Source organism: Anticarsia gemmatalis, chromosome 16, assembly GCF_050436995.1.
Source record: "Anticarsia gemmatalis isolate Benzon Research Colony breed Stoneville strain chromosome 16, ilAntGemm2 primary, whole genome shotgun sequence".
In the NCBI taxonomy this organism is placed as follows: domain Eukaryota; kingdom Metazoa; phylum Arthropoda; class Insecta; order Lepidoptera; family Erebidae; genus Anticarsia; species Anticarsia gemmatalis.
This window is the reverse complement of record NC_134760.1, coordinates 7,881,043-7,898,105: the sequence shown is the minus strand read 5'-3', so window position 1 is coordinate 7,898,105 and position 17,063 is coordinate 7,881,043. Positions and strand designations below refer to the sequence as shown.

Genomic DNA, 17,063 nt, shown 5'->3' with positions numbered 1-17,063 from the left:
CGCAAAACAATAAAATATCAACTTTATGTGTTTGATTTAGGGTACGTTTTTCTTTGTACTCGTTAGTAGTTGTGTCAGTAAAGTTTGATCGTTCGCTTGTTTGAGTCGGCGCCTTTGATCGCAGGTACAAAGGGCGCCGCTTGAGTGTCGTGTGTCTCGCCCACCTGACTGTTTGCTGGCATCGGTCGCGATGTTATGTCGTTTTATGTTCAGACCTCGTGTTCCCTAGTAATACGAGTTTTGAATATGTAATTATGGGAAAATTTGCGTTTAAGGGCGAATTTTAGTGCTTTGACGTTGGTTTAACACTAAAATGTTACATTAGTCAGGCAATATTGAGTTTGAAACTGTTAGAAACGTTTCCTTCTCTCGGCGTAGCTTTCCAATACAGCTTTGAGAATAGTTTAAGTCTTTAAATTATGGGTAACGGGTTTTCTGAATACTGATTTCAAATTGGTACTTAACTTGAAATTATTAGTATTTGTAATTTATTTACGAGTTGACTTGCATTCGAATCAAATAAGTTCTTCGTAGTAATTAGATGGTTAAATGTGTTTCAGCGGTAAATCAATTTTAGAAACTAATGAACTGAGCTTGTTTGTGTATAACTGAGCGTAGAAATTATTTTCTTGAAGCTAGTTTTAAAAGCACCACATGCAAGCATTAACTTGTTCATAAACATGCATATTGGTGTTCTGTGGTCTCTAAAGTAAAAACAAGAGAGAGTAGATACGAGGACCTCTGAATACATTCTCAAACATATTTTTATGGACAAAAGTATTACAATAAACTGAAGCTTTTTCACAATAATAATTGTTTGTTTAATGTAGAGATGTATCGATCTCTTAGCGCGGCTTCCGATAGGATTGAAGCGGAGAAGCCGCGCAACCGCAATACTTAGTCCAAAGAAAAGCATACGTTTTGATATATTATGCTTTCTTGAATGACTTTGTCCTAACACTCAGTTACACATACTTCTTGCCTTAGCGTCTTGAACACATTTTTCGCTTTCAGATCAGCTCTTTGTAGACATAATATTTAGCCACACAAATCAAATGACGCATTTTAATGCTTGTCTAGTTCTTTCAATAATCAACAACATGCGACATGAGGCATAACATTAATATTCATCTCTGATAACAAACTGTTTAGACTGACACATTGGTAATAGAACCGTATCTGATGAAATAGATTAATGTTGATAAGCCGGTACATTTAGAACAATGTTATTGAGGAACTAAGATTGATAGACATAACGAACCGCTTTGATTGAAGTCGGATATGCCAATTGAGAGATTAACAAGCATCACTAAATCATAGGATGGTAGTACCTACGTAAGTACTAATAATTAATTACTAAAGCTCAAAGTCCGTGATTTCGTCCTCGAGGACTGTCCTATTACCTGCCGTATGCAAAATATTAATATAGGTAGATATAGATAGGTCTTACTTTGTTTGACAAGACTAGGTAAGCCGAAACAAACCTTAATTAATGAAAACAATGTGGTTTATAGAGTGCATGTTTATAACTTTTTTCGTAAAATCATCACAGACTCTACACAATAAGCACAGAATATGATGTCTCACCGAGAATTCCTAAGGATATTATATATTAATCATTTAGTACCCAAAATACTACCAAAAATACGAAGGCGATGTTTTGACTTCATAGTTCTGTCTATAAAATAATTAGGAATATGGTATTTGTGCAAATCTGTTGACCAGTTTTACCCGAAGCGGGTAGCAAACATACTATCGCATTTTAGAAGTTCGTGTTTTCAAACTGAACATACCCAATTAGTCAGGTAGGCTTTTCGGTTGCGTCATAGTATCCTTTCACACGTCTTATCGGTGCATTCATAGGCCTTCCCCGTAGGTTAGTAATTGTAGGTAATGCTTATCTTATCCTTGTAATAGTAAAAGTGCGAAAGTTAGTTATTTGTTACTTCCTTACACCTTGCCGGCCTCTCTTTGGGACTTGCGGCCGGTGAATTTGAACTTAGTCAAAATTACATTTTGTGGTCTAAGCTTTAGTATGTTTTCTTAACACAAGATTACGGAAAATAATACAGGTTTGCGATAATTAACGTTTTAATTTTGATACATTCAAGATCTTTTAAATTAGTTTAAAACCTATAATTACACTTAGTATTTGTCTTTTTTAATGGATGGATAATATTTTGAGTGTTTCCGTATAATAAAAAATGATGAATTTTTTTATATGTATGCAAACAAACTTTCCAGTTTTTAAAAGAGATGTGTAATTACTCACTTCTTATACCTACTTATTGTAATGAAAGCCAATTAAAAGTAATTATTCAAATCGAATCACTTATCACTAGTGTTCTCTAAAATTAAAATATGTAATTTCCGTTAAATTTTTATTTACACTTCATACGACTAATGTATGTATTATCTACATAAGTCCCAATGTAGATACGACTAATGTGAGTACGATCTACATTAGTCGCTTCCAATGTTGGTAGATTCATTAGTCGTTACATTTTTACAAGGTCAACAGAAGAAAGCAGAAGTACCTTTCTTTCTCAAAAGCTAAATAAAAGAACACGTAGGTACATAGGCAAATGTATGTCTTATTATATTAATATTGTATACCTACACAATATTAGTACCTAACTAATATTGGGTAGGTACACATTAGTGAAGTGTACAATAGGCTTTACATGTTTTGTGTAAGACAATAGTATAATCTTTTGTTTATTGTTTCGCAACTATTGTTACATACTTTTTGCAATATTGAACAATGCAAATTACATTTTACACCACTTACCTATATAAGGCTTTTTTATTTTAGTCTTTATGTGTTTCCATATTTGGTGTTAGCGTCGCGTTAATGGATGTGTTTTGCTGTTGAGAGTTAAGTAAGAAGAATCAAAGCAATGTTATTAATTTAGGTCTTATATTGAAGATAATAACTAACTAGATAGTTAGTGAAATTAATGTCAGTTTGGAGTGTAAAGCCGACGAAGCTGGGAATAAACTTTTGGCTTCTCTTTTTGTACGGAGTATAGGAAAAAATAATATTACATTAATATGTTGATCGTTTTATTATTTCAATTTTATTGGTATTGTACATATAATACATAGACTAATGTATTATTTTGTAACTAGTTGTAATTTGGAACTTTAAAACGACTTCGTCGTGATTTTTGTGATACTTAGTGGATTAATTCCTTAAATCATTAGTCGAATGCAAACTAACGAATACCTATTTGCAAATTGTAATTGTCATTTATTTATGCACTTGAGTTCTAATTAATGACTGCGAATTAATCATACCTAGTATTATCTAGCTAATTATAATTGATATGATATTAGGTCTATTAGTACCTAATTACTTTACTACTGAATAATTTTGCTTGTAGCACTTAATAAATAATTACGATTAATTTTTTTTATTCATTAAACTTTAATAAAAATAAAATTTTCATAGAAATATCGACTGCATTTGTAAGTATTTTTTTAAAGTCAGTTATGTTGTGATATGTAGGAATCAAAGAAGGAAGTAGGAAGGAAGAAAGCTCACATCAAGTTTACTAGTAAAATCAGGGTATTGTTCTTATTAAGGCTGATTAATAGGTAATTTGCGACTCTACTATTATACAATAATCTAAGACGTCATATAAGTACGTAGGCACGCCAAACTAAACGCTCTATATTATACCTACTCTTGAAATAAATTGGTCTCAGTACAAAACGTAAGCTTTCACTACTCCAAAACTGTACACAATGGCTGTACGTATAACGTACTCAATCTCACTATAGATACAAATTACAACCGTACATAGACGTACAAAGCCTTGCCTACGAAACCAAATTACCAGGGCAATCCGCTCACCTAATAGCTTGAGCGTCACCAAAAATTTGCATCACCAAACAATCTCACTTACGAAATGATACAAACCTTCGCTCACATACTTTGACAAGGTTGTTTGTACCATTTCACAAGTTAGAAGTTAGGACCCCGTCGATGTAGAGCTTAGTACGGTTGGGGCAATTCGCGATTGTTGCCGATCGATTCCGAAGGCAGTGCTCGGCAGGCCCCGCCTATTGGGAGGCGCGGTGCTGCTTCGGGAGCTAACACAGGCGCCGGACGGAGCGGCGCGTTTGATCTGCCCCCCTCCCCGCATCGCGCAGGCGCAGGCCCCGATAACGAACGCACACAAACTCATAACGCTCCGCGCGCTCTCCCAAGCCGGTTGTCAGCACAAACCGGTTTTGTGACGACACCAGAGTGATACCAAAGTGTGACCAAGTGTCCAGCGAGGACAGTGCCCCAGTGTTTAGTTTTGTATGGACAATTGTGTTTAGAAAATGGAAGATAAGCCGTACAGTGTTGACAGTTCGGACGATATCAATATCGACGAAGAGGAAGAACATATTGAGGATAATCACAGTAAGTATTTTTTGCGGATTGTTTTTTATTTATGTTGTTGTTGTTTGTGTTAGCCGTATCGGTCGAAGCAGTTTTATTATTTATTTTACTTACTTATGTAAATAAATAAATGTTTAATTGATAGTATAAGTTACTCTACTTAGTAAATAATTAAAAAAATAAATAGAAAAAAACAATCTTCATTTTCGTAAAGTTTTTTTATATCTGTATTCTCTAGGTACCTATTTAAAAAAAAACTACTAGATAGGGACATATTTATCGAATATCTTTATTACAAATAACCAACTTTCAGTATTTTTCAGTTGAAATTCGCACATAGAAACAATTTTATTTTAGTTTTACTTTTAAACATAAATATAAATACTAACAATATCTTTATTACTTCCTCAGGTTATCCGCCAGACTTTCCGATCGAAGCTTTAGTAAAGCTTGAGCGGCCATCACCCCCTTTGCCGACGCCGCCGCATACGCCCACGGACGACACGCCCCCTGCCGTCGTAATCTCGCGCCATCAGCCTTGGACGCCACCCGCGCCCCAACCCTACGCATACCCCCGACCAGCCATGCAGACACCCTACCCTTACGACAAAGTACCAGTCGCGAATTACTCACACCCCGCGATGTCAGCCTACGTGCAAGCTCAAGCCGCACAAGTCGCCACCCTCCCTCCGTCGGCACCTTACCATGCCATGCTCGTAAACCAGTGGATCAGAAACGCAGCTTTCTACCACCACTCATTAAGATACCCCGGCGCTATGGCCCAAAGATTACCTGGAAGAAACCCACCACCGATGAGAGCTCCAGGCGTCCCCGGAACCAGACCCAAGAAACAATTCATCTGCAAATACTGCAATCGCCAATTCACCAAATCCTACAATCTCCTCATCCACGAAAGGACCCACACGGACGAGAGGCCCTACTCGTGCGACATTTGCGGGAAAGCTTTCCGCCGGCAAGACCACCTCAGAGATCATAGGTATGTATCATCATTTAAATCAACGCCTATGTTGTTCATACTATTACATTTCAAGTTATATGACAGTCGGTGTCCGTCCATAGCACTATATAAAACCACTTTCACTTCGAAGGAGTGTTAGATTAGGGTAATCAATTTATCCGAAAGACTTCTAATTTAATTTAATGTTTCCTCCAAATACCAACAACGTGATTTAGGACGTGTTTCACCGAGGCATTGTTGACGATAAGAGTAGAAAAAAAAATTAAAAGTGTAAACCTTTTTGTGAGGTCGCGAGGCGGCGGGCGCACGCGCGCCCTCGCCGACCGGTTTGGTTCTTTACGATCACCATATCTGTCTTGCTCCGCCGTCGAACAAATTACACGTTATATTTCTTCGCTTTTACGAGACCACAGTTTTTTTTCTCATATCGTACCGTATATATTAACAGTCTAATGTGTCCGTAATGTAGAATCACTTCAATTTTCATTCAAAGCGCTTATTTCGTCGCCTATTGAGCCATAAAGATGTAGATGTTTGTTTACATTGTGTACCCGCGAGAAGTGAAAGTTGAGCTTGTGTCTAAATTTTGTTTTCTATTTTCCAGGTACATACATTCGAAAGAGAAGCCGTTCAAATGTACCGAATGCGGAAAAGGATTCTGCCAATCGAGGACGCTGGCCGTGCACAAAATTTTGCACATGGAGGAATCTCCGCATAAGTGCCCGGTTTGCAACAAAAGTTTCAACCAAAGATCAAACTTGAAGACGCATCTGTTGACACACAGCGATGCGAACAAACATCACTTAGAGCATTTGGAAGGATGTCAAGAAGTTTCGTCGACGAGTCAGTCCGAGAGTTCTTTGTTGGACCTTTCCCACAAGCCCTCGCCGCCCTTACCGCAACAGATTCAACCGCTCGTGAGCCCGCACCAATCCCCCGTCGAGGGGCCCAAAAGAACGCTAGGCTTTTCAATAGAGGACATTATGAAACGCTAACTTGTTTGCTGTGTAAATGTAAATATTTATTGTTTGCTCTCACCGCGTTCTAACGTACCTGTTAAAATTGGCAAGACGCTCAGAAATCAGGGAAATGTTATGTTTAGTTATTTATTTGCCAAAGATGTTTCATTGACTGATTAGTAGGTTCTTATCATTGTGCATCCGTTTTTCCTGTTTCATTTATCGGCTATAATTGTAATTCTTCGTCATTCCTATTATGTCATCACTAGTATCCATTTATTGATTCATGTTACGGCCGAAACTCGGATCTTTTTCAATTGAAAGACTGAAATTGTTTTTAATTATTGTTATTGTTTGTTAAGAGGTTTATTTATTGTGATAGATTAGTTTCGATAAGTTTATTGTTTAACTAAAGTTACCGAGAAAGTATTACCTTAGTTTGTATGTATCATTTCGTTCCAAATTCTTGGCTATGACATCATTGAAATCACGTTCAAAAATTAGATGTATGTAGTTAGTTATAGTTTGTAAATCTATGTGTAAATATGTAAATTAAGTATAAGTTTAAGTCGATGAGGCTACTTATAGAAGTACGAGTATAATAAAAGAAAATAGAATGAACATTAACGATTTGTTTTATTCCTTCATCGTGTGTGTAGATGGTATCATCTCATGTTTTTATCCATTCGAGATACGGTAATTTATAATGGAGTACTTAAAGGTGTGAACTACGAAGCTATGATCATATTTTTTAGATGAAATTAATTGCCTATTAACTTTCCAAGTATGATGCTTACGTTATCAAAGTTAATATCTCTTTATGAAAATTGATATAATGATAGGAATTTATATTTGAATAATATTATTCGTTAATAATTTGATCGGATTCCTTTCTGATTTAGTTGGTAATAACTATTTAGTATTCATCAATTACATGTTAACGAAATTAATTGGTGCACAGAAAATTGATACTGAAGGTTCGCAATTAGATAAAATCTAGGTATTCAGATCGTTTGTTAAGATCTAGGTCACGTTAGGTCTAACATAGTAAAGTAGAACATGCTAAATGTTGCGCTACAAATATCTGAAACTTAACACGCGACTTAAATCGCGCGAATACATTGGTATATTTGCACGTTGATGATTTATTAAATTATCTGTTTTATGAAATAAAACGTAATTTTTGAGCTATATTTTTTTTTATTTGGTACACTTCGCGTTTACAGTTAAGAATAAAATGAATGGCTTAATGAAGTTAGTTAGTTAGTATTAGCGTAGACTTTTTCAAAAAAATAAAATATTCTTAAAATTCATAAATATTCTTAAGACCTTTGTCCGAATGGGGAACGGGCAGATCTAAAGAAGCATCACGATAAAGTTATTTTTTTTATACGACTAACGTACTAGTTACTGAGGAAACTATCAGATTTCGCTATAGGCGCTAAAGTAATTTGTTTTCTTTCGAATAAATCACATACGAAATATCTTAAGTGTTGTGTTATTTATGACTGAAGCTAAATATAATTTTCACATTTGGACAAAAACTTGAGTAGATAACGGTTTCTTAGCGTGTCAGTTCGACCATTAGTAAGAGGCCTATGAGTTGCTTTTAGGGTTCACACAAACATTTAAACTAGGTTTTAAAGACTCTTGCGCTTTTCTTTTTCTCTGAATTTATGAATTAATTTTTGATGGTTTGATTTAGGAAGTACAATTTATTTTTTCCACAAATATCACCAAATTTATTTTGCTTTACAAACCTTCATAATTTTACCTATATCTCTACATATAGACAATCAAAGGCATTTTTTTACAGATTAAATAAAGATTATAGCAGACCTAAGTGTTTATCCAGTTTTAGACAAAACGTACGAAGTACGAACTTTGCTGGGATTCTTTCTAACTTACGCACTTAGGTACTTTCTACTAACCCGTGTCATTCCACAGATAGGCAAATCTCTGCAATTATTCTACAAATTTAATGTTGGACAAGATTGTGCGTGACTTAACGCAAATTCTAATCGCTTGCCAACCCTGTAACACACATCGTGCAATACCAAACAATCATTATAGTAATGTAACAAAATTAATTGTAATTACAGAGAGTCAAGAGCGATTTCGTACCGCCTTAGAATAATCACCAGCTTTGCTAATAAAAAATCGTGATGAAATTAATTTGGACTTTTTAATTGAAACTGTGAAGTGTTTGTTTTTGATGACATAGTTAATGTTTTTTATAGGTTGGAATCCAGATAGAAAGAAGACAATGCTTTATATACACACGCTATTAAAAAAATATCAGTGTCAGAAATATTTTTAAAATCTATGAAGAGAAATGTCGTATGTTTTCGGATTAGTTCTGATTTAAATATTAAGCCTAAGAACGTGTCAGCATTCTATCAATTTAGACTTCGGTTAAGTCTCTTCTCTTAATTGTGTTAAAATATAAACATTTAAAGGTGAAGCAATACTTATTTGCAGAGACTTTGATAATGTTCAAAGTCTCTTCAAGATTTAATTGTAATATTCAAAGGTAAATTCAGCTTATTTCTAAATTATATGGAACGTAGATTATACTTTTCAACAAAACCTCAGAGGCTCAGATCTAAAGCTGCGGCATACCTCAGTAAGTAAGTAAGTACGTACTTAAAGAAAAAAACCGACATCAAGACATTCCATCCTTTAATGTATCATATAATCATTGCATTCTTTATACAGTATTAAAGTAAAAGCATTTTACCAAACACTATAATTTTCAGATGCCTGGATATTCTCACGAGGTATTATAACATTCCGGGCAATGATTTGTCGATTGTTACGCCATCTAGGTAATGATGGCCGAACTGCAATGTGTCAACTGTCACCATGCGATGTCGCTACGCGTCGTTGATGAAGGCTATTATCGATAATTACGTTGGTTTTACTTTCCTGTAGGCTATTGAGAAATAGATTAGTCAGTAAAAATGTGGACCTTTACGAAAGATTTGAACATGATTTTATGAATTCGAATAGATAAGTATAGGCTTGTTAATTATTGATACTTAAAGAAGAATATTATGCAGAAAACTCTACCTAATAAAAAACAAATTTTAGGCCAATTGTTTTAGTTATACGATATTTTTTTAGTATTTTTTTTTTTTTTTTTAAACTCTCGCGTTGCATGTTTAATGTATAATAGAATACGGGAATTAACGCGAACACGCATTTTACCTTAAAATGCCTAACGTTTCGGCGCAGGTTGCACTCGCCGTGGTCCCAGGCAATTTTTTTAGTATATTAGTATAAAAAATACTAAAAATATTTTGTTAATTTTTACATTGTCATTGTCGTTGTGAAACGGTATCACAAGCATGATAGAGAAACTGTTAGTCCTTATATAATTAAGTTAAATGTAGATAATCTTCTGATAACTATAGAAGCGTTTCAAAACAATTTTCCAAAGCGAGATCCTCCAATTTGCGCGAATCGACGTGTGATTGATGATTGAACACTAAACTTGCATCTGTAATTTACCAGTCAATGGAAATTGCAACAAATCCCGTCTGATTGGGCTCTAATCGCAACGAGACCGCGAATTCCTTCAAAACGCTACACTTTCCCATGACTATTCCGTTTACCCCATTCCGATAATTGCTTTTGTTCTTTTGTACCAATTAAAAGTGGTTTTTGTACCAATTCGGGTGGGATTAAAGTCGAATTTAGTGGAAAGGGGCGATAATTCAAGCGATTTCGTCTGTCATGCGCAGGCGCAACTGATTGACGTCCCTGTTGATTTATGAATGTATCATACTGATTTATCGATGTTAATATGAGCAGTTCGATTCAATTAGTTGTTCAGTTGGTTAATTAATGAGTTGTGGGGTACTAGAGATTGTTGCGTTAACACTTAATTACATGTGTAGTTTGAATTATATTGTTATTAAGTTATTGTTAGTGAGATGATAGAAGAGGTGCTTGAATAAATTGATGTTAATTTAATAAACAAGTAATACTTGGCGGCTTTTAAGCTCTTTTTGTATGATGTAGAGTAGGTACATTCAGACAAAATTAAATTTTAAGTGATCAAGACTTGTTGGAGTTGGGGTAAAATATAATAATTTGCCCACTTTGTTTTAGCTTGTGCTTAGAAGTCTATAAAATATGGAGACCAGAAACATGTGATGAAAAAAAATTAACACACTTTCATAGGGTTATACACATTTTAAAGCACATTTTATGAGGAAATAAGGATCAACAATATATGAGTAATTTAGGTAAATGTATGCATTACTATTTTTTTGCGAATTTCAAGAGGCTCACTACAAAATTACTTCCTCAAAGTTCACGAAACAAAGAATACCAATATACGTAGTGAACACAAAAACCTTTATCGTGTAATCAAAAGTTTAATGAAGATTGCATTCACCCCGAGGCTAGATGTAACGTAACGATCAACTGAAGTAGCAACCAGCTTTAAGAAATTATATATAGATTTATGACTCCTTACATGTTATTTCTTTGATATTTCTGAATAAGATTTATGTATAGCTGTAAGCGATAGACCTTTGAAACAAATGCTTGATTTATTATTTGATTGGTAAAGGATTTCGTGGGTTTTGGGTCGATTTGCCCCGAGGGCAGCAAGGTGTACAAGGTTCTGGTGTTTTTTGAAAACAGTTTTGTTTGTTTCACATCATAACACTGTGATGCTAAATCTTGTGTCTATTTATAGAACACTGTACAACTGTCCATAAAAATATGTAAGATTTTTTTAATACCAGTCCCTCTTCATAATTTTTTTGCAATTTAGAAGAATAACGTCATTAAAATTTTGCCTTGTTTTTTAAAAAATAAATTTCTTTAAAAAAATTATATTCAAATTTATGATCACAATATTTTGCACAGGAAACAATGGCAACACACCTGCTAACTTCGATATATTCTCTCCCAAAAGAACAAAAAAAAAAACACAAAATTATTCATAACTTGCGGCCAAAACAAAACTATTCAAAATTCATATACCCTAAACCACCGGCGGCTTACTCTCGCACCGTATTTAGATCATCGCACGCGCCACCTGGCATCACGCGATCTGATTGGCAGCTGCCAATCATCACATATCGAACGCATAATAGGGTTCATTTCGACCAATTAGGGGGCGCACCCACTCCCGATGAAAGCCGTTGTCAATGGCTAATGTACGGTATGAGCTTGCATTCGGTTACGTCACGTGACGTATGGGAAAATGTGGTTTTTGATTGTTATTGCTCTGGTTTGCGGTTACCCTATGATAAGGATATATTAAATAATATTAGGGTGTATTGATGGTAAATATTTAGGTTATTCAAGTTCAGGCTTTTATGGGCCTTAAATTGCTCGTGCGTACTACTAAGTACTGAGAATCATTGATAGACGTACTCACGGAGCGCAGAGGCAGCAAATGACTTGCTTAAAAATAGGCTGTAAAATTTGGGAAATGATTTAGTGTTGATTGTACTTTGTTTGATAATTTGGAGATTTTTAATGCACTTTTCCAATTTTAACCTTTTCGGCAGAAGTATCGTGCTTAAGCAGTGTCTTAAAAATACATTACTACTTTACTAACAAACGTTAAATCATCATAAATCCATAAAGTGAATCACCCAAATAATTAGTGGAATCGGAAGAACTCTATAACTTTGAAATTAATTACATCCGAAGTTAAACATTCACGCTATGCGTTAAACGGCAATAAAAATTCCTAATCTTTGCAAATTAATTTACATTTTAGAAGCGCAAAATATTCATAAAAGACTTCCTCGCAATCACCATTGTTTGTTTATAAACAGCCTTCTGTGGAACAAACTAATTGAGCCTGATTGATTTATCTAAATAGTTCCTTTTTCCGATCAATCAAAGCATGATTATTTGGTACGGAAGTTATATTTGTTCTAGTGATTCCGGGTTTCGTTGCTAATCGTTTATGTTGAATGAAAAACGAAGTTCAAGGCTTGTGTGTTACATCATTCTAATATCATGTGATTGATGTAAATATATACTGCCTATCTTTTCATTAAGCAAGCTATGTGACTTAACAAAAATATTTCTTACTTTCGCTCTGAATGTTTCAGTTAACTACATACATTTAACAATAGCTTTACATGACCTTAGATGATTTGCTATAGGCAACTATGATAAAGAGTATGTTTAAATTTCAGTTCTATCCGATTTAGGGATTTTTTAACACCTTTTCAAATGAAATATATTCTGCCTAATAAAAACATTATCACCACACAGATTTCAGTCATACAGACACAGTTTAAAATCAAACAGTAAAAAATACTTGTTGTTGAAACCAAACGAACTGTCAAAAAAGGATTTTAATAACGGTGTTCTCCAAAAAGCTACAAAATAATAATTTTGATTGACAAGCACGAAACCACACTTAAGCGAACGTCACAAAATTCTTCAATAGACTTAGAAATTTGATCCATAGTTCTTTGTTAGTTATAATAGGCGTCCTTTTTCTCATGGTTTTCAAACAGAATGAAGGCAGGATAATCCGGGGGATAAGCTATAGCTTACAACACTGTAGTTTTGACCCGTGCTCAAGATACTGTTATTCAATAAGCGTGGTCAAATCAGTCTTTTTGAGATGCAACATTTTTTTCGTATAACGGTGACTGCTATTTTACCTGAAGAGGGATTAATCTTTCTAACGTTGCAGTAATGCTAATAACTTAACTGTTTCTTTATTAGTATGAATGGCCAAAACGGACATACGTCATTATTTTACGGGTAAAAAAAATAAAAAGTTCTGAAATGATTATATTATGAGTGTCACACGATAGAGCCCACGACCACCTTCTTTCAAATCACACTACATTACATACGTCATGACTATTGTGACAATTGCTTAACAGAAAAAATAGTAATTTTAGAATGTCAATTTTTTTTCTGCATTAAGTACCTTTAACGTTTATCTACAGGTAATTCTTGATATTGGCCTTAAAATTTATTCTAAGGGAAAATACAATCCCTTGTTCTTAACAGTTTAAAAAAAGATGAGAGAAAATGATAACCGTTTCGAATAAAATAAAATATTTTTATTTTCCGAAACATCTCGATATGTTATGATTACAGGTTACCGTTTTACGTCAAAAGAGAACGTTTGATAGACAGAAGGGTATCATGTTTTTTTAAACCATAGAAAGCAGAGGTCTATGATTCAATTGTAGTTTTAATTATAGTGGTGTCTTTGTGTTCTGTCCATCACGGTTCTTTTTTAATTTGCCGTGAAAACGCTTGTTTCGTCACACTGGACATTTATTTTGGGTTGAAATGTTTGAGTGTAGGCCTTTGGTAAGCATGTGTGTCTACTACATATTTACTCCAGTATCACTATTTTCTCCGGTTTTGTATCGAGTGTAATTACACAGGTTTTCGTGTGTATTTGAAATTGAATGTATTTTAAAGCATGGTTAATGTTTTATTAAATTGTTTGTTTTTTGCAGAATGGGTGTGACAGACATGTAGTCAGAGAGTCTTCGGTCTGAGTTTTGTTTAAAAAGCAATTTTTTGCTTCAGATGAATTAAATACTATACAATTCATATATTCAGCACGACTAGGTACCTAATACACAAAATATTGTGAGATCAGAGATTTTTAAAGAACACTTTTTGCAGTAAGCTTCGTTATATAAAATTATACTAGTTCGTAATAATTATAGCTTACTTCATAATAATTATCACAATTGTGGTGAACCTAAACTCCACATAAACTCCTTCTACTCTATGGTAGATGCCATATATTAATCATATAACGATTTGGCATTCTCTGTCAATAAATATATCAAACACGTAATGCTCGTATTTTATTAATACATAATATTGGCGACGAGGAAAAACTGAACCTAAATGGAAAAGCTACGTAAAAAACGGAGCACCCTACGTGGGATGCTCACCAGACTCGATACCTACATCGAGCAGAGGGCGACGATGTCTGACGAGGACATCACCGCTCGCTCCGCAGCCTTGAAGGACACCATAACAGCACTGCGAGAGTTACAAGAGAAGATAGAAAACAAAACCATAGATGATAACGATGAAACAGCGTATTTACACGAACAAAATTACGGCTACGAATTCGAAGAACTTCACACTATTTTAGTATCAAAACTTTTAACAAAAAAAACCATTATTGAAGGTCAGCGACAGGAAGACCAACATAGAATATACCAATACCATAAGATTATACCAAAAATACAATTTAATCCTTTACATGAATCAGAAACGTTCAATAACTTTAAAAAACGTCTGGAAGTGTACTTTAGACTTAATGAAATTACTGAGCCCCACATGAAGACAAATATTCTTCTGTCTACATTATCACCAGAACTCCATGAAAAATTATGTGATTTAATAGCACCAGACGAACCATTGAATAAGACATTTAACGAAATTACTGAAACACTTGACGACTACTTAGACCCAAAACCTAGCAAATGGGTTCTACAACATAAATTTATATCGAGAACTCAAAAATCGGATGAAACAGTAGCGCAATACGCCGCAGATTTAAAAAAGCTCACTACCAACTGCGAATTTAAATGTCAACACTGCCAGAATCTTATCTCTTCAACTCATAAGAGGATTGAAAGATAGCGACGCACGTACAAAAATTTTACAAGACCGAACAGTATGTACATTTAAACACCTGACACAGATTGCAACATCTATTGAAATGAGTAAAGCAGAAAATACATCAATGCTTCCGAATGAACAACCAAGTAGTGACAATATCAATAAAATTTCCACTGATTCCTACAATAATTCAAAAAAATCTCCTTTTAGAGGAATCACACCAAGAGATTTAAAAGGGAAATGTTTCCGCTGTGGTTTAAATCACGAAACCAAGAAATGTAGCGCTATAAACATAACATGCTATAAATGCAAGAAGGTCGGACACTTAGCTAGTGTGTGTCTACAACGGCGCTCAGATGCGAAGCCCAGTAAGACTACACCGGATATAAATCAATTAAACGACTCAGCGATAAGCGATGATGATGAATGGAATGATATTAATGTTATATCTGGTGAAACATCCGAAAAATACATGATAACGGTACACATTGAACATGCTAAGATGAAAATGGAATTTGACACTGGAGCCACACTTACTTCTATGTCATTACGAGACTACAGAAAATTGAAAATCGGCAAAAGAATCTTTAAAACTAATATAAAACTCAAAACATATACCGGCGAAGTAATCGAACCTGCAGGTGTTGCATACGTTCAATGCAGATGCCAAGGAAAAGAATTCCACGGTAAATTATACCTCATCAACAACAACGTTGACCCCGTTTTTGGCCGGAGTTGGATGAAAGAACTCGAAACTCTAAATTTAGCAGATATAAAAACTTTACAGCAATCAGAAAATCTAGAATTAGACCAGCTTTTGGAACTTTACAAGACATCAGTATTTCGATCCGACTTAGGCGAAATACCCAATTACAGAGGACACCTAAATCTACAAGAAAACACAAGACCAATTTTTATCAAACCACGTAGAATACCGTACGCTTTAAAAACCAAAGTGGATGAAGAGATCGAGCGACTATGCAAACAGGGTGTTATCACGAAAGTCGACCACTCTGATTGGGGTACTCCAGTGGTACCAGTTGTCAAACCGAATGGGAGTATCCGATTGTGCGCTGATTATAAAGTTACACTAAATAAAGTCATACAAGATGAACAATATCCAATACCTATGATAGAAGATATATTTGCAGAGATGAACGGAGGTAAACTATTCTGTACACTCGACATCACCCAGGCATATCTCAACATGACAATGGATGAAGAAAGCGCAATGCTACAAACACTAAGTACGCATCGAGGCACTTTTAAGGTGAACCGCCTAATGTTCGGCGTTAAGGTCGCGCCGAGCCTTTGGCAGAAATGTATGGATAAACTCCTTCAAGATCTCGAAGGTGTAAAATGTTTCTTTGATGACATCATCATTCAAGGCATCAACAAAGAACAATTACTACAGAGACTTAAGCTCGTGTTAGACAAACTAAAAGAAAGTAACCTACGAGTAAACAAAAATAAGTGCCACTTTTTCAAAACAAGCATCGACTATTTGGGACACACTATCGACAAAGAAGGTCTACACAAAAACAGAGAAAAGATTAACGCAATAATTAAAACAGAACGCCCAGTCAACACCGCAGAATTGAGGACATTTCTTGGAATGGCAAATTTTTACAACAAATTTATACCCAACCTATCATCGATCACGAATCCACTGAACAACTTACTCAAGAAAGAATCTAGTTTTCGATGGTCTACAGAATGCGAACAGAGCTTTATACACATTAAAAAAGAAATTCTAAGCGAAAGAGTACTTATACATTTTGATCCCAAGAGGCCCTTGGTTCTTGCAACAGACGCATCTCCACTGGGAATCGGAGCAGTACTATCACATAGACTCCCAGATGGATCAGAAAGACCGATAGCATTCGCTTCCAGAACACTATCGGATAGCGAGAAGAAGTACAGCCAAATTGACAAAGAAGCTACTGCCATATACTGGGGATTGAAGAAGTTCTTTTATTATTGTTACGGTAGAAAATTTATCCTAGTGACAGACCATAAACCACTGACAATAATTTTCCACCCACATCAAACGTTACCAGCAATGAGTACAATGCGATTATTCCACTACGCTCATTTCTTATCTGGATTTGACTACAACATTGAATAC

The 17,063-nt window shown here is 35.0% G+C and overlaps 1 protein-coding gene across 1 annotated transcript; it reads left to right on the top strand.

The window, feature by feature from the left end:
• The first annotated feature begins 4,181 nt into the window (after window positions 1–4,181).
• odd (odd skipped) lies at window positions 4,182–6,955 on the top strand. Its single transcript, XM_076124692.1, has 3 exons — window positions 4,182–4,417; window positions 4,808–5,393; window positions 5,980–6,955. The coding sequence occupies exons 1-3, from the start codon at window positions 4,336–4,338 to the stop codon at window positions 6,368–6,370; spliced, it is 1,059 nt and encodes a 352-aa protein (XP_075980807.1). The 5' UTR covers window positions 4,182–4,335; the 3' UTR covers window positions 6,371–6,955.
• Window positions 6,956–17,063: the final 10,108 nt, after the last annotated feature.